This window comes from Salvia splendens, chromosome 21 (genome assembly GCF_004379255.2).
Source record: "Salvia splendens isolate huo1 chromosome 21, SspV2, whole genome shotgun sequence".
Lineage (NCBI taxonomy): Eukaryota > Viridiplantae > Streptophyta > Magnoliopsida > Lamiales > Lamiaceae > Salvia > Salvia splendens.
The window spans coordinates 16,657,751-16,675,400 of NC_056052.1; the positions used below are offsets into that span (position 1 = coordinate 16,657,751).

Genomic DNA, 17,650 nt, shown 5'->3' on the forward strand with positions numbered 1-17,650 from the left:
GATCTGGAGGCCGAGCTGAATACGACCGTTGCTGAGAGGACTGCGTACGAGGATTACATCCGTGTGCGCGGGGGATTGACCATATCAGATGTTCAGAGTCGAGTTGACGAACTGTGGGAGGAATATCATGTACTCCGGAGGAACAATGCGCTGGAGAGCTCGGCTTGCCAACAAGTTGTGAAATCATTACGGCGCTGGGCTTCTCGGTACGACATTGTTCTTTCTCGGCGCCCCTCCATAGAAAGATTCCTTCGGCATATCGTGCCAACAGATGCTCGCACTCCAGATCAAGCCTCTGGTTCCCTTGTTCAAAATCCTACTTCCAGTCAACAACGAACTCCGGAACAGCCGGAAACGTCAAGACGAGAACGGGCTCAGGAGCAACCGGAATCGTCAAGACAGGGACGGACTGAAATTCGCCGAGGAGTTGTGACTATGAGCGAGCAAGATCAGCAGATGATTATTGCAGAGACTCTTCATCGCCGAGGTGTTAGGACTTCTCGGGCTCGGGGAAGAGGCGTTGGGTCGAGGATAGCATCTCGTCGACCTGCTTATTCTTCATCTGCTCGGAACAACCGAACTCGGCTTCCAGAGGATTTTGCAGATAGGTGGCTTAACTTCAGCAACCCTGGACAGTAGAATAGTCCTTTGTAATAGCGTAACGCCATTTTGTAGGGTAGCTGAGTTGTATGCCGAACAAGATTTGAAAAATGAAATTTTGTTTTCGCTTCTAACACTGTATTTACAGCTTAGCGAAAAAATTTCATCGTACTTGTCCTCGGTCTTATGAAGCAAACTTCTTTGACCGGACTTGGTCCTTGGTCTTATGAAGTAAACTTCTTTGACCGGACTCGTCTTTGGTCTGATGAAATAAACATCTTTGACCGGACTCGTCTTTAGTCTGATGAAATAAACATCTTTGACCGGACTCGTCTTTGGTCTGATGAAATAAACATCTTTGACCGGACTCGTCTTTGGTCTGATGAAATAAACATCTTTGACCGGACTCGTCTTTGGTCTGATGAAATAAACATCTTTGACCGGACTCGTCTTTGGTCTGATGAAATAAACATCTTTGACCGGACTCGTCTTTGGTCTGATGAAATAAACATCTTTGACCAGACTTGGTTTGTGTTCTAATTTGGCGATTTTTGTCGCCGGGATCGAACTTTCCCTTGTCCTAATTCGGCGAGTTTTATCGCGTGGATCGGACTTTCCCAGTTAACCGAAGTGGTCTTTTGCAGTAAACCTCTTTGACCAGACATGGTCGTCCCCGGTCTTATGAGGTAAACTTCTTTGACCGAACTTGGTCGTCCTAATTCGGCGAGGTTTATCGCGTGGATCGGACTTTCCCTTATTGCAGTTCGTTTCAGACGAAGTGCTTGTTAAGCTGAATTGCGGTCTTGTATCCTCCTTGGAAGCTTGGACTCACAATCGTTGGCTTATTGCAGTTCGTTTCAGACGGACTGCTTGTTAAGCTGACTTGTGGTCTTATATCCTCCTTAGAAGCTTGGACTCACAATAGTCTTTAATAATCGATCTAAAAAGGGGATCAGTCTTTAAAGAACGATATACCTTGGTACCATTTGTAAGAGACGACAAGCACATAGAGACAAAACACATAGGGAAAAAATGAAAAAGACGAAAGAAAAAAAACTTTAAACTTTTTATAAAACGACAAGTAAAAAGTACAAGTAAAAACAAACAAATAAAAACATGTACCCCTATGACCGAACTAGACACAAGACAGACTGACCGGACTTTGTCTCTTACAAGTGGAACTTCTTGAGGTTGGAGACGTGCCATGTTCGGGGGTACTTGTTCTCCTGACATGTGAGTCAATTTATAAGACCCTTTGCCGAGGACTTCTGACACCCGATACGGACCCTCCCATGTGGGCTCGAGTTTGCCCAGCTTTTCTGCTCGGCTTACTTCGTGTTTCTCAAGACGAGATCTCCCACTTGAAATTGAAGCTTTTTCACCCTTTGGTTATAATACCGGGCTACTTGCTCCTTATACTTGGCTGCTTTTATGCACGCCAATTCTCTTCTTTCTTCGGCGAGATCTAGTTCTGCTCTCAGTCCGTCGTCATTCATTTCTGAGGAGAAATTTAGAGTTCGGGGACTGGGTACGCCGATCTCCACCGGAATTACGGCTTCAGTGCCGTACACCAGACTATACGGAGTTTCACCGTTGGAGGTTTTGGGTGTAGTTCGATAGGACCATAGGACTTGAGGGAGATTTTCTACCCATTGTCCTTTGGCTTGTTCTAACCGAGCTTTTAACCCTTTCACCAGAATCCGGTTCGTTACTTCCGTTTGTCCGTTTGCTTGGGGATGGGAGACCGAAGTGAACCGCTGTTGAATGTTCAGCTCTTGGCACCAATTCTTGAACGTCTTGTCGGTGAACTGAGTCCCATTATCCGAGATGAGGATGTGAGGTATGCCAAATCGGCACACTATGTTCTTCCAGACGAAGTCCAATGCCTTTGAGCTCGTTATCGTAGCTAATGGTTCAGCCTCCACCCACTTCGTGAAGTAGTCCACGGCAACGATAAGGAATTTCATTTGCCGAGGAGCTTGAGGAAGTGGTCCCACTATGTCTATGCCCCATTGCATGAAAGGCCAAGGGCTTTGCATAGTGTATAGATCGGTCTGCGGCATCCTTGGGACATTTGCATGAATTTGGCACTTCGTACACTTCTTGACGAGGTGCACTGCCTCTTGTACCATGGTTGGCCAATAATATCCCCATCTCAGAACTTTTTTAGCTAAAGCTCTGGCTCCGATGTGGCTACCGCACGATCCTTCATGAACTTCTCTGAGGATGTAGTCCGTCTCTTCTGGTCCTACGCACCGCAATAACGGCTGGAGGTAAGACTTTCTAAAGAGGACTCCTTCATGAAGTTCGTACCGAAGTGCTCGGCACGTGATCTTCCGAGCTTCTCTCTTATCCTCGGGCAATTGTCCTTGATCCAGATACTGCAAGATCGGCGTCATCCAGTTCGGCGAGCTGGATACTGAATGTACCTCGGCTTCATCAATGCTTCGATGCATTAATTCTTCCGCCTTTGAGCTCGGATCTGAGGCCAACTTACTTAAGGTATCTGCTCGGCTATTTTCCGCTCTGGGAATGCGGATTATCCGAAAATAGGAGAAACTTCGGCTGATGCTTTGCGCTTTGCCCAAATACTTCTTCATTCTCTCGTCACGAGCTTCACTTGTACCCAACATGTGATTTACTATGACTTGTGAATCACAATGGACTTTGAGAGATTTGACGAGCAGACTTTGCGCTAGCTGGAGTCCGGCCAGGAGGGCTTCGTACTCGGCTTCATTATTAGTAGTGGGGAATAGGAACCGAAGTGAGTAGGTTACCTCGTGTCCGTCGGGAGCGACAAGTAAAATACCAGCTCCACTTCCCATCTTGTTTGAAGCTCCATCTACGAATCCGCTCCAGCAGTCCGGCGGCTCTACTTCGGATTCCAAGGGCTGTGCTAGTTCGGCATTGGCAGAATCCTTCTGTTCGGCAATAACAGGAATTGCTTGATCGAACTTTGCCTCTGCAAGAAAATCTGCCAAGGCTTGTCCCTTGATGGCTTTCCGAGGTAGATATTCAATTGTGTGCTCTCCCAACTCTATAGCCCACTTAGCGATTCTGCCTGATGCTTCTGGTTTGGTCAACACTTGCCGAAGTGGCAGATCAGTTAAGACGCATACCTTGTGAGCATAGAAGTATGGCCGCAGTCTCCTTGCTGCATTTACTAATGCCAGAGCAATCTTTTCCAGAGGTTGATACCTGGTTTCTGGACCTCTTAATGCTCGGCTTGTAAAGTAGATGGGAAGCTGCTTTAGGCCTTCTTCTCGTACAAGCACCGCGCTGATGGTTTGATCCGATGCCGCTAAGTATAAGAATATTACTTCGGCTTCGGTTGGAGCAGAGAGAGTAGGAAGCTCGGCTAGATAACTTTTGAGCTCGTCAAAGGCCTTTTTCTGCTCGGCTCCCCACTTGAACTTTGGTGCCTTTTTCAACACCTTGAAGAACGGCAGTTGCTTTTCGGCTGCTTGGGAAAGGAATCGATTCAGTGCGGCTAGACATCCGGTTAGCCTTTGCACGTCATGTATGGACTTCGGCATTGCCATGTTCTGAACGACTTGAACTTTTGAGGGGTTTGCCTTGAGTCCGTCCTTTGAAACCCAACAACCCAGAAACTTTCCCGAATCTACCAAAAAGGTACACTTTTGGGGATTAAGTTTGAGGTTGGCTTTCTTGAGCACGTCGAGAGTGGACTTGAGGTTGTGCTCGTACTCCGAAGTGCTTTTGCTTTTGACGACTATATCGTCAACATACACTTCGACCTCCTTTCCAATCAGGTGCCGAAAAAGCTTGTCTACCATCCTTTGATAAGTGGCTCCGGCATTCTTTAAACCGAATGGCATCTTTTTATAAGCGAAAATGCCGAAATCAGTAGTGAAGGCCGTTTTTGAAGCGTCAATCTCATCCATTAAAACTTGATGGTATCCTTTGTACAGATCAAGAAAACAAAAAATTTCAAAGCCTATCAAAGCTTCTACTTTTTTATCTATGTTCGGAAGGGGATAGCAATCTTTGGGACAGTGCTTATTTAGATCGGTGAAATCTATGCACATCCGCCATCCTCCTTCCTTTTTCTTGATCATGACAGGATTGGCCACCCACGAAGGATACTTCACTTCGAATAACACATCCGCCTTCAATAATTGACGGACTTCGTCATGGATGACTTGACTTCGTTCTGCCGCAAAGAGTCTTTGCTTCTGTTTTATCGGCCGGACTGAAGGATCAATATTTAACCGATGAGTGATTACCTCGGGGGGCACTCCGGTCATGTCCAACGGAGACCATGCAAAGACGTCTTTATACTCCTTGAGGAGCTGGATGGTTTTTTCCCGAAGTAGGGGCGTTCCCGCGAAGCCGATCTTAACCGTTCTGGATGGATCGTCTTCGTACAGCTGAACTGTCATCGAGTTCGGCTCCGGTATGACTTCGGTCATCGCCTCTGACTCCGGCTGCTGTGATTGCTATGCTTGGTGGTGCCGATCTGACTGCTCGGCACTTCTAAGCGCAATTTGCAGACATTCCTTTGCTCTCTTTTGGTCACCTCGGATGACCGCTATCCCTCCTTTAGTAGGGATCTTGATGGTGAGGTGATAGGTGGAGCAAACGGCCCGAACTGTGTTGAGCCAGTCTCTTCCCAGGATGACGTTGTACGGGGACCGAGCTTTCACCACGAAAAACTCAATCATCGTACTGGAGCTAGTAGGCGCTTTCCCCACCGTGATCGGAAGGCTGATAATACCTTCAGGGCGGGTGTCCTCTTGGGTGAAGCTCTTCAGGGGAAGCGGAGCCGGACTGAGCCGAGCTGGGTCCACTTCTAGTTTGTCGAAGCACTCTTTAAAAAGAATGCTAACCGACGCTCCTGTATCCACAAACACCCTGTGGATCAGTTTGTTTGCCACTCCGGCTTGGATGACAATGGCGTCTTGGTGAGGAGAGATGGCCGGGACGGGATCAGCAGCCGAGAACGTAATCACTTCGTCCTGCTTCAGCCTTTTATGCGTTGGCTCCTCTCGATTGGAGCCTCTGCGTTCTGACTTTAGGGACGACTTGGTCTTCCCGGCAGGGAGCGCGTCAATAGTCTGGATTACTCCATCATATTGCGGCTCGTCATCGTCTTCGGGATCCGGCTGCCTTTTCGGATCCTGAGGAGCGCAGTTCGCACCACTCTGCTTTTTATTCTTCTTTGGCTGCTTGCTTCGGTATTTTTTCAATGTCCCTGCTTTCACAAGAACATCGATACCTGCAGCCAAGTTTCTGCACTCCTCAGTATCGTGACCGTGGTCTTGATGGTAGGAGCAGTAGCTATCCTGTGGTCGGCGCGCGGCTGATTTCGTCATCCGCTTTGGCCTTTCGAATAGGTCAGAGTGCAGTTCGAAAATTTCCGCTCTCGGCTTGTTCAGCGGTACGAACTGAGCGGGCGACTTCTCGGGATTGAGACGAGGTCCCAATCTGTCTTGCACCGGAGCCCTTTGAATTCTTTCAAATGGAGTCCGGCGAGGATGCCCCTGATCGCTATGATCGGGCTTCCTTCTGTCTCCTCGGGTCGATGAGCTGTCTAACGACCGTTTGCGACGGTCTGCCTCATCGGCCCGGGAGTACTGGTCCGCAATGTCCCACATTTCCTGAGCTGTCTGCGGACCGCACTCAACGAGCTTCCTGTAGAGAGCTCCGGGCAGGATTCCATTTTGGAATGCCGAGATGACAAGCAGATCGTTGAGATCGTCTACTTGCAGGCATTCCTTGTGGAATCTTGTCATAAAGTCGCTGATTTTTTCGTCGCGACCTTGACGAATGGAAAGCAGCTGAGCCGAAGTGATTCGGGCTTCCGCTTTCTGAAAAAACCTCCTGTGGAAGGCATCCATTAGATCTCGGTAAGATCTGATGCTGCCCTGGGGGAGGCTATCGAACCACCTTCTCGCGTTCCCGATGAGCAGCTCGGGAAACAGCTTGCACATGTGGACCTCGTTGAGACCCTGGTTCGCCATGTTATATTGATAGCGCCCCAAGAAATCGTGAGGGTCCACGAGCCCGTCGTAAGTCATCGACGGAGTTCGGTAGTTCTGTGGTAGGGGAGTTCGGGTGATGTCGTCCGAGAACGGAGTCTTCAGTGCTCCGTACACGGCGAATCCGATATCTCGTCGGTATGGAGGAGATTGAGTTCTCCTGTGATTCCGGTACCGAGGAAGAACTGGAACATGTGGGGGACGGGGATTCTTTCTCTTGGGAGATGCGACACTACTGCGGGTAGTGACTTTCTTGTGCGGAGGGAGAAGGAGAATCCGCCGTTTTCGTCTCCGGCTGCTTTTGGCTTTTTCGCAGGAAGGTTAAGAATTCCTCCTGCTTCGCCTCCAAAAACTGCTTGACAGCCTCATTCAAATCGGGCTGCTGGGAAGACTCAGTGGGACGATTTTTGGAGCGGCTTGTTCCTTCGCCATGAGAACTGGTGGTGGATTTATCCCTAGGCTGTTTTCCAGACCTATGGGATGGATTGGCTTCCTCCTGGTTCTCACGGGCAGGAATACGGGTACTCTGCGATCTGGTATGCATTTTTTGGGCGGAAAAAATGGATCAAAAATTCGCTTTATCACAAATTTTGTTCTCTGGTTCCCACAGACGGCGCCAGTGATGGATCCGCGAATTTCTGATGTTAGTAAGTGCTGGTAGAGAATGAAAATTACGACACAAAGAATTTACGTGGTTCGATTTACTGAGGTAAATCTACGTCCACGGGAAGAAGGGAGGGCAAGATTGTATTGCTTGATCTGGGATTACAGCTTACAACACAGACTTGCTATATGGTATTTTATCTCTAGAGAGCTTAACCCTTTTCTATCTGATCTAAGTTCTATTTATACATTGAACTAAGGTCGTGGTTTGCAGCCCCACTAACAAGATCGTGGGTGAGCAATAACTGCTCAATAACTGCTTCGTACCACTAAATAGATCGTGGGTATAGCGGAGGTCGTGGAGGCCTTTCATGAGTCCACTAACTCCTAGTTCGGTCGAATGCTGAGACCGAACTGCTGGACTTTACCGATCAGCTCTTGCCGACCTGAGAGGAGAGCTTGACTGGTCGGCTTTTACCGAGCTGTGCTTTTACCGAGCTGTAGACTGAGTCCGAACTCTTTGGTCGTGCCGAACTCTTTGGTGCCGAACAGATACTCTTTCTTGGGCTCTGGGCTGATGGGCCGTCACTGTTATTGGGCTTGCCATTAGGGTTTAGTTCGTACCCCATCACATGAGATTAAAGAATATCCGAGGCATTAAATGTCATTGTATTGCATTACATTCAAAAATCCAGTTATAATCTGTATCTTCACCACATGGGCATTGCATGCAGTAGACATTTTGTCTTGGACTTCGAAACAATTCTTACATAATATAGGGCCAGAATCAAACTTTTTTGAAATGTGGAAGCGAAACTGAATTTATTCAGAACCTGAAGGGGCTGAATGGAATTTCTCAATGGTTGATGGACCAAACTCAAATTTCTTATAGTAGTTGCACTAGATCGTAAATAACTAGAAGATTGGGGCCTAATCCGAAATTCTTCAAAGTTTGGAGGACTACACTGCAAGTTATCCTTTAGTTTAGACATGCAACTTTTGACGTTTTCCACCGTTTCGAATTGTTCTTCCAAACCAGACTCCTCCGCCACCTTCTACCATCCTTTTCTGTGGTTTTGGAGAAAATTGGAGTCCGGCGGGTGCCGCCGCCGCTTTTCCGGTGGCCTTTGCTCCATCGCGAGGAAGGTCCACATAATTTTCCCCAATTCCAGCGCTGTCTCCTTCGCCGCCTTCTACCACCAGTTGCTCTCACAATCCTTCAAAATCTCTTCTAAAATTCTGCCCAAATCTCATCATCCAATTGCTATTTCTATCAAAAATCTCCAAATATCGCTTTAATTCTGCCGAATTTGGTGGCGTATGTGTCTTCGTTGTATCTGAATTGCTAGAATTCCGTCGATAAGAGCTCAATAATTCAAAAATATGTTGGCTGTAGCGCCAAATTGTATCACGCGTAGCTCGTTGGAGAAAATGCTGGAGGCTCTCCAGCGAAGAGACGAGAGCGGCACGCCGGATGTCCCTCCTGCTCTGCCGCGACGCGCCATCCCTCCCTCTCGCCCCCCGTCGGCTAAGAGGCGGCTATCTGTGTCCATGAGCGATACAACTGGGGTGAGATCGGGATTTTGTATGAAGAATGGGAAGATGAGAGGAAATGGATTTCGTGATGCAAAAGTGGAATTAGGCAGATGGTGTTATGCAGATGATAAGAGGATTGAGAATTCTGCTCCTCATAAGGTTAGGTTTTTTTCATGTCGATTCCTGTTTTTCTCTCATCTCTCATCGCTTTGTTATGGTGTTTGGTTGCCAAGGTCGATGCTATAATGTCAATATGAAATAAGTACACGATCTTTAACTGTTCGGTTTGTTAGACAAAATAATCATGAGATGTAAGTCTAGGATTGAGTTGTGAGATTATTTTAGTTGGAGAGGTGACTATGACTAATTTCACATGATTATCTATCTAGGATTGAGTTGTGAGATTCAATCTCATGAACCAAACACAATACATGTTTAATCCCGAGATATAATCTTGCAAATAAGAAGCACTCTATGCATAAAATGTTGCTCCGTCAATTGTTATTTGCAATCTAGTATTTTTCCATAAAGTTAATGTTTGAGGCCAAGGGTCTCAGGTTCCTCTATGGCGCGGTCTTTAAATTTAAATACATTTACACATAAAAGAAAGTACGATAGTGCGTTGTATTTATGTATTTGACTACAAAAAACATTAGAAATTCGTGTTCATTTCTTTTGTAAATTGATAAGATTGAATATAGATAACTGTTTTGGTATGTGGTGGAACAGGTTGGTTTCTTAAAGGGTTTTACACAACAAATCCTTACTCCTGAGGTGCAGAAGAATTTGGATAATCACCAACACCTCCACGAACTCAATGAAATAGCAGGCACATTGCAATCATGTAAGGTCCTTGCAGCTCCATGTAGGTGGCGTTCGGTTGTCATGACTAATATCATAAGACTATCCATCTAGGATTAAGTTGTGGGATTATTTTAGTTGGAGGGGGAGGCTATGACTAATTATCATGAGACTATCCATATAGGATTAAGTTGAATGATTCAATCTTATGAACCAAACATGATACATATTTAATCATGAGATTTAATCTTGTCAACCGAACACCCCCGTAGAAGACAAAATATACTCTTTGTGCTAGTAATTTACTGTCTATCAACAGATGTTCGTGGTGCAATTGCAAGAAAGGAGTATAGTGCCTTACTCACGATGAAAAATCAGGTGAAGCTAGATGAGATGGTGATTGTGCAATTACAGTCAGGTAAAGCTAAAAAAAATAGAAAACTTCTTCTTGAGGTGTAGCTGATGAATCACGAGCAGTTATCCCAATCCAACAAATTTGGTTGTGCAGTAATTCGGGGATGGTTGGTGAGAAGGCATTTTTGTCGTCTCCAGAAATGGATAGAGTCAACTCGTGGTAAAGTAGAATCAGACATGAGCATTTCTGAAGTGGAGGTAATGTGTTGGAAAAACCTTGATTTAAATGTATATATATCATAGTAATGAGTTAAAAAAGAGGTTATTGTTGGTTGTTCAGAAACTGCCTCCGGAGATGTTGCAACTGGTTGTTGGAGAACTCCAAAAGAGGGTATTAATGGCAGAAGAAACTCTTGAACAGAAAGAAAAAGAAAATGCAACCTTTAGAGAGCAATTGCAACAGTACGAGGCGCGTTTGGCAAAGATGAAATCCATGATGTGGCAGCAAGTAAGTTTGTTTGCTCCATTAATTTTGAAATAATAGAAACTTTCTGGCCATTGCATAAAAACCCTTGTGCAGATGGATTTGGCCGCAGCAGAAAAGAGTGTCGTTCGAGAAGGACAACGAGATGGAGGCCAGCCACCTTGTCCTTACAGAAAGACTAGTGAAGGTTTAAAACATGGCATCAATGAGCTGGTGAAAAGGAAGATAAGTTTTGAGGATGGAAACCATGCTACCGTACGGACTCATGTTGGGAAACTGCAAAAGTTGAAACACGTGATCAAGGCATGGGTGAAGGAGAAGAAGGTTGTGTTGATGAGAGATTCAAAGACAAAGATACACTCAATGGGGCATGGTGAGGCTGATGGTCATCCAAAGAAATGGTGGGGAAAGAAACGCAAGAGATCACGGAATCATGGGCAAGATCGATATCGTCTCATAAACATATCTTGATCCCAAAGGCTATTCTTGATCAACTTGACCCTGCCCCGTTTCTTGTTCTATGTTCTTGTCAATCTGTCAGTATTTATGACAGTATATAAAATGTGATTATTAATAAGGGCGCTCAAGTAATTTGAGAAACATATATTACTATAATTTGAATACAATGGGTAGAATATATTCAATTTCGACTAGGTAAAATGAAAGAAATAATTTGATTGTATAGCTGAATGAGTCAGGGGTTTGAATCACTTTAATAACCAAGTAAATCAATAACTTTAATATTTATCCTAGTTTAATTCAAAATATAAGGTCATGTTAATTTCAAGACTTCGCACAAAGGATTAGGGCTTTGAGCAATGCGAGTTTTAATTTCTACGGCTCAAAACTAAAAACAACTTTCTTACGAAATTATGTAAATATGGCTTCAAAACAAATGATATTTAAAAATGGCGAAGACAACTTTTTGTTGATGTTTGATGATAAGTTGTCAAGGGACTCAAAATGACCGTGTTTAATTTTTGGCACCAAAAAGAAATTACGTATGAAATATTGGTTGCTTGGGCTTCAACTAAAAATATTTCATTGGAAATCAAGTTGTAGAATTTTTTTGGTGAATTTCACATATATTAATAGAATCAGAACCGAAAAAGCTAATGAGTGAATTGAATCGGTCAGACACCGATGGTGTTAGGTTTGACAAATCATTTTCACTTTATTGGGCAAATTGTTGAAAAAGTTACGAAGGTTTATCAAATTCTAGTTTGTTCAACAAAAAATCATATAGATTAAACTTTGTGAATTTTCGAATTGATTTTTAATGTTGCAAAACATACTAGAATTTGATCATATTTCATAGTTTATTTGGCACAACTTGCATAAATTCTTTAAATAACACATCACACACCATCTAAAGTCTCTTCTAGGCATATCCTTTTTCTATCAGTCTATGATTTTCACGTTCTTACTACTCCCCTCGTCCATCATTAGGAGTTTTATTTCTTGCGTCACGAGTTTTAAGAAATGTTAAGAAAAGTGTGTGAAAAAAAGTTAGTGGAATATGAGTCTCACTTATGTATATTAGTTTTAAATAAAATGTGGGTGGAACGTGTCAGTGGAGTGTGAGACCTTATTACCATTTATAGTAAAAATTAAACGGAACTTCTATTCACAGACAGACTAAAATGAAAAAAATGAACATCTATTCACGGACGAAGTACTATTTATTAATATATTCAATGGTCCAACTTAATTTTTATATAGACAAAAAAGCAAAGATTATGTTAAAGTGAATTTGTACCCAATATCTTTAGTCTCATATATTATCATTTTATCAATAGGCTAACCAACACACCCAATTTAATCTTTTTTTTTATAACTTTTTGGTGCTTATTTTCTACTACTTGTTTGGTTTTCTATTTACGAGAAAGACGACATCTTTCACATAATGCAAAATCTTCAATTCCAAAAATTTAAGTAGCTAGGGGGTTTCTCTGCATTATAGCCTCTTTAACTTGCCAATTACACAATATAGCCCAATACCACTATTAAACATGTTTAACATACATATTTTTGGCCAAGACAACGAAGATCAATTTTTTTAAAGGTGATAAACACTTCAGTAGTTAGTTATGCAGCAGAGTTGCATCATAGTGTAACATTTCATTAGTTATTTTCGAATTTCATGCCACGTTTTCGATTCTTAACCAAACAATCTGATTTGAGTCATTTGACTAAATTTTATAATTTGGCAATATGTTCAATATACGTATATGAAGAAAAAACATTCTCTGCTCTTAAAAGTTCCGCCCCTCTATTTATGACTTATGAGTCACCACTAATTAAATTGAACATATTTAATAGATTAAGTTTGAATTTGATTGGTTGATAGATAAGTGAAATATATACATTTTGTAAATGCTCCAATCAAATTAATTAAGATTGCTCTCAAATTGTACACGTAATAAATAAATATTAATTAATGCATATTGCCCCTCTATTTATAAGTTACTAATTATATTGAACATTTTTGATAAATTAAATTTGAATTTCATTGGTTGATAAACAAATGAAACTCATTTTCTAAATATCCCACCCATTTCGATTAAGATCGCTCTCGAATTATACACGAAAGAAATAAATATTAGTAATATGCATTATCAGCAACTGATCTAATTAGAAATAAATATTAGTAATATTACATGTCCAATTAACAAAATAAAATAGTATGAATCCCTAACATTATTAATATACATCGACGTCACTTGGTAGACGTGCTTCACATGTTTCTAGGTAGTGCATGTTTGCAACTTGGAACCTTCGAATCAAATAATTAATGTTGACCCATAATTTGGGTCCATACTATGTACAACTATATTCTTAAGGGTATAATATAATTTTTAAAATTATTTATCTGCATAGTTTACCTTTTCTTTATTTAATAATTAATATTGTTGAGCCCCATATGTTTTAACGTTGGCTCACTCATTTTTTGGACCTTGTCTCTCACCATGCCTCGTCTTACTTTGATGATTTATATATAGGAGAAAAATGATTTTGAGTTATGTTTATAGTAAAACGCACAAAATTATGCAGTTGGTATATTTAGTTTGATATCAAAACTACCAAATGTGACTCTATGTAATGTTATATAAAGAATGAAAATGTTTTATAGAAAAGGCTAGACCTTTAATTAGATTAGGTGAGGGATGAGAATGGACATGATCAAAGTCAAGAGGAAAAGACAAGCATAAAGAAGAAAAGTTAAATTAATAATGAATTGATATTTGTCAATTGGGTAGAAGTGGCAAGCATACAAACATGAAACATCAAATGGAAGAGCATGTGGCCGCAATCAAATTCTAATTTTGCTATCTCTCCTCAATTCACGGAATTACAGATATTTGAAGTTATATGGAATATTATAATTCTCGATGATGTCTGTATTTCACTTACACATCACTAAAATGCAGTAAATTAACCGAATTACTTTATCACAACATAAAACTTATCAGCACGACTCAATCAAACATCAAAATGATACTCCTTCCATTTTTCCTTTTAGTATGTAAAACTCAAAATGTCCATTTTCTATATGAATAAAGCTATTCGGCTACATTATGGCCAGCCATAAATTAATTAAATAACAAAAAAATTGATTTTTTTTCAAATTTTTAGTTTAATACTACTTGATTTTACTTTTATATCATCTTCATTATATGTTGCTCAACATGTTAGTGTTTCTCTTTCGTAGTTTTTGCTCAACTTATTACTACTGTCATTTCTTGATTGTTGCTCAACGTATACAGTAATTCGTGATATTAATGTGTTTTACGTAATGGAATTCAAAGATAAGTATCAATTTACAAGTCCATTCACACACATATAAGTTTATATCGGTAATTCTAATTTTTTTATACATGTAAATGACCTAAATTAACTCTTTATGGCCGGCCACATTATGGCCATTTAGCATCACTCTTTCTATATTTGGTAATAAATCTATGTCCCATCCCTCTTCATTAAAATATTAAACTATTCTTTTTTTATCCTTACTTATTCCACCTAACAACTCCACCTAAAATCTCGTGTCACTAAAAAATGTGAATATCTTGAGTGGAACGGAAGGAGTACTAATTTCAAGATTAAGTTGAGTAATTTTCATGGTTAATGCAGTAACATAAATGTCACGACTGTCCTTTTTGGGGTCAATAAATATGGGCGATCGTGATTAAGAGAATTTAATAAACCATTGAAAAGAAACTAGGGTTTCAATAACGAGCTTGACCAACAATTAATATTCAAAGAAAACGACCAAGAGTGTGACATAAACTAGTAAAATCCCAAGTATTCAATATCCAAATAATTTAAGTCGCAAGCCCATAAAAATAAGTGAAAGCAATGTCACAGCAGAAACGACCAAGAGAAAGAGTGACGTCATGTGTGAAGACACAACGACACCCATAATTCAAAGATAAACAAATTTCATTCACCAATTACTTGCTCAACACCACCGTACTCTCGTCGCCGCTCAACCTGCACATAAGGAAAACACATGCAGGGCTGAGTACTATAAAAATACTCAATGGGCTCATGCCAAAAACATTTTCAACAAAAATCTTATTTATCATGCCGTACTTAAGTAACCATCGAGGTTTAGCTTTAGAAAGACCCGAGACACTAAAAAACATTTCCCATTGTAAAAGTCGACTGATCAGTCATTTTCCCATAGACGTTAGCCATATCTGCCAATACATGACTTGGAATGTGGCCACAAACCAACCAAGCCACTAGACCGGCCAGCCCGTACGCTAGCACACGATCTACCATAGGTGTACACTAGCCCAAGTAGGGTGTGCGGCCCTACAAGGACCCGAATTCGATTTATATAATAATGGCATAAAGCCACCTCAGATAGGCACGTAAAAAAAATCAAATCACGGCATGATAAATACAGTTTCATTTCCATCTATAAAATATTTAGGACGTTGTCCTTATTTAAAAGAAAGCCCACCTCGATTGCTTAAAATCTCAAGTACTCTCTTCCCTTTGGTCTCACGATTCACTTGCGATGATTCACCTTTAACATTTAGATAATACATAAATCAACACGCTTTTCAAATAAATAGGTAAAAAAATGCATGCATCCTAAGCGAAGTTATTTATCTCGGTTTTCGATTATTCGGCGGCCGCTTACGCCCCTAATTCCTCCGTTAGCTCCTCGTATTTTTCTCAACGATATCGAAATAAAATTCCCAAAATTATAAAAGTGTATAATTAAATTGTCGCAACCATTTCCCCTCGAACTATTTTTATTTCGGACTTAAGATAAAATTATTCATTCGTTGAAATATTCCGGAATTAAATAAATAATTCGTCACTATTAATTATCAGCCCAAAGATTTATTTAAAAGCCCAAAGCTTAATTATTTCCCCACCTTATATCTCCAATTAAAATTTTAAAGCCCAAAACAATTAAATGGAGCCCATACTTTTAATAATTCAACCTATGTCAATTAATGAAGCCCAATTCCATTTAAAAACAAAAGGCCAAAAATTATGTATACTCCCCCCATTCTCCTTCACGCCTATCTCTATGTTCTTCTTCTCTCTTCTCTATCCTTCGTCGACTGAAATTTTCCAATCTCCCGTCGGCTTCTTCAGTTCGCCTCACGACGTCGGACGCCGCTGCTGCTACTGCTCGTAGGGAAGAGGCTGCTGTCGCCGCTGCTCAGAGCCGTCGCTCAGCGCTGCTGTACAGAAATCGCGACGCCGCTACTGCTGCGCAGTCACCGCCGCCGTCAGACGCTCTGCTCCCCTGAACCGCTGCCGCTGCTGCTCGTCGCCGGAATCCACCGCCGTCGCTGCCGGGAGACGCGACGCCGCTGCTGTCAACAGCGTCCGTCGGTCAGTCTCCGCCACCCGTTGCCCCGATTTACCCCAAAACAGACCCGACGCCTCCGATACCAACCTGATTCGCCCCGCAAGTAAGGTTCTTAGTTTGGTTTTCGTGAATTTTAGTTTGATTCTTTAAAAGGTTGCTCTTTGGTTTATTTTACTTCGATTTAGAGTTTCGATTGAACAACAAAGTGATATGCTTGATGTCTGGAGATTTGAGATAAAGGGGAAGGTTTATACCTTCACTGAACAGGTCGGCTCAGGCAAAAGATCAAGGCTGTTGGTTTCTCCTCCCTGAATTTGGATTCTTGGTTTCTATAAAAATATATGCTTTCTGTGTCAATGTGAATTCTTCTTGAGGAAGAGGATGATAGATTTTTTTTTTTGTAGTTACCTCCGTGGATGAGAAATCAAAATCAGCAAGGATTTGAAAAGAGTGGTTCTTGAATCTTTGTCTCGGTCCTATTCAAAAATTTCAATGAGTTTGACGAGTTGGTTCAGAAAGCAAAAACGTGTAACAGAGATGGAGTTTGCAAGATTACCTTGAGTAGGAATTTGAAGAGAAATCCTTGTTTTGCTGCAGAGATGGGAGGAATGAATGGTGCAACAACTATTATAGAGGAGCAGAAATTTTAAAGGAAGAAGATTTGGTTGAGAGGTTGGAGAGATTTGGGGAACGGTTTTTCTTTTACGTGGGTTGAGGGGAGAGTTTTCAAATTCTAATAAATTTTCTTCCTTATTTTTGATTTAATTTATTTGGCATATGTTTGCAGATCACGGAGGAGGAATATATTTTCACGGAGGAGGATAATCTTTACAGAATCTTTAATTAAAAATTAATTAAAGCCGATTGATGACCAAATAAATCGGGAAGATTAATTAAATTGGTTTACTCATGGTCCTTTGTATCTTATTTTAAATTATGCAGTCCACAATTTATTTATCACGGACTGTATTTTTATATTATTTGTTCAATTTATCCGATCCAACACGCGGATTGAGTCCAATATATTTATTCCTCACGGAAAGGAATTATTTTAGATTCGCACAGTAATTTATTTCACAAATCTCTAGTCCAACAATTCCACTCAACAATTAATTTACCAACAAATAATTCACGGACTTCGCAATATTAATAGCATTGCATTCAAGTACTTTAGGGTTCACAAATTAGGTTTAGAAAAACGGGGCGTTACAATAAATCTCAAAGGTAAAGTTTGAATTTATCCATATTAGAAATAGCATATATTATCCCAGTCTTTCTATGAACATAAGAATGATTGTCAATAAAAGAGGAGTAAACTAAGTGATAGTAATGGATCGGAAAGTTGTCGACAAAGTTTTGTTTTAGGAAAATGCTCAAAATCGTATATATCCGTAAACAGTAGTGGACCCAAAAAAAATTAGTGATAGA

At 41.3% G+C, this 17,650-nt stretch overlaps 1 protein-coding gene and 2 long non-coding RNA genes across 5 annotated transcripts; 2 read left to right on the plus strand and 1 right to left on the minus strand.

Annotated features, from left to right (window-relative positions):
• The first annotated feature begins 8,239 nt into the window (after window positions 1-8,239).
• On the plus strand, window positions 8,240-11,014 carry LOC121783825 (myosin-2-like). The gene is made up of 6 exons (XM_042182001.1): window positions 8,240-8,900; window positions 9,471-9,585; window positions 9,862-9,960; window positions 10,051-10,154; window positions 10,237-10,404; window positions 10,477-11,014. The coding sequence occupies exons 1-6, from the start codon at window positions 8,589-8,591 to the stop codon at window positions 10,849-10,851; spliced, it is 1,173 nt and encodes a 390-aa protein (XP_042037935.1). The 5' UTR covers window positions 8,240-8,588; the 3' UTR covers window positions 10,852-11,014.
• Window positions 11,015-14,607: 3,593 nt separating this feature from the next.
• On the minus strand, window positions 14,608-16,700 carry LOC121785188. 2 transcript variants are annotated; one of them, XR_006046937.1, is made up of 4 exons: window positions 16,631-16,700; window positions 16,477-16,551; window positions 15,353-15,418; window positions 14,608-14,874 (listed from the first exon to the last, which is right to left on the minus strand). It is a non-coding gene; the product is annotated as an uncharacterized LOC121785188 (long non-coding RNA). The 2 variants fall into 2 exon arrangements; XR_006046938.1 differs by lacking the exons at window positions 14,608-14,874; window positions 15,353-15,418 and adding an exon at window positions 15,831-16,309 and having other exon boundaries at window positions 16,631-16,694.
• Window positions 16,184-17,179, plus strand: LOC121785187. Of its 2 annotated transcripts, XR_006046936.1 has the most exons (3): window positions 16,184-16,325; window positions 16,627-16,894; window positions 17,010-17,179. It is a non-coding gene; the product is annotated as an uncharacterized LOC121785187 (long non-coding RNA). The 2 variants fall into 2 exon arrangements; XR_006046935.1 differs by having other exon boundaries at window positions 16,627-17,013.
• Window positions 17,180-17,650: the final 471 nt, after the last annotated feature.

What these genes read in the sequence shown, in the direction of transcription:
- LOC121783825 (XM_042182001.1), top strand. Translation starts at nt 8,589, where the DNA reads ATGTTGGCTGTAGCGCCAAATTGTATCACGCGTAGCTCGTTGGAGAAA. An exon ending in AGAATTCTGCTCCTCATAAG is followed by an intron (nt 8,901 to 9,470) that starts GTTAGGTTTTTT and finishes GTGGTGGAACAG; the next exon opens with GTTGGTTTCTTAAAGGGTTT. An exon ending in TGAGCATTTCTGAAGTGGAG is followed by an intron (nt 10,155 to 10,236) that starts GTAATGTGTTGG and finishes TTGGTTGTTCAG; the next exon opens with AAACTGCCTCCGGAGATGTT.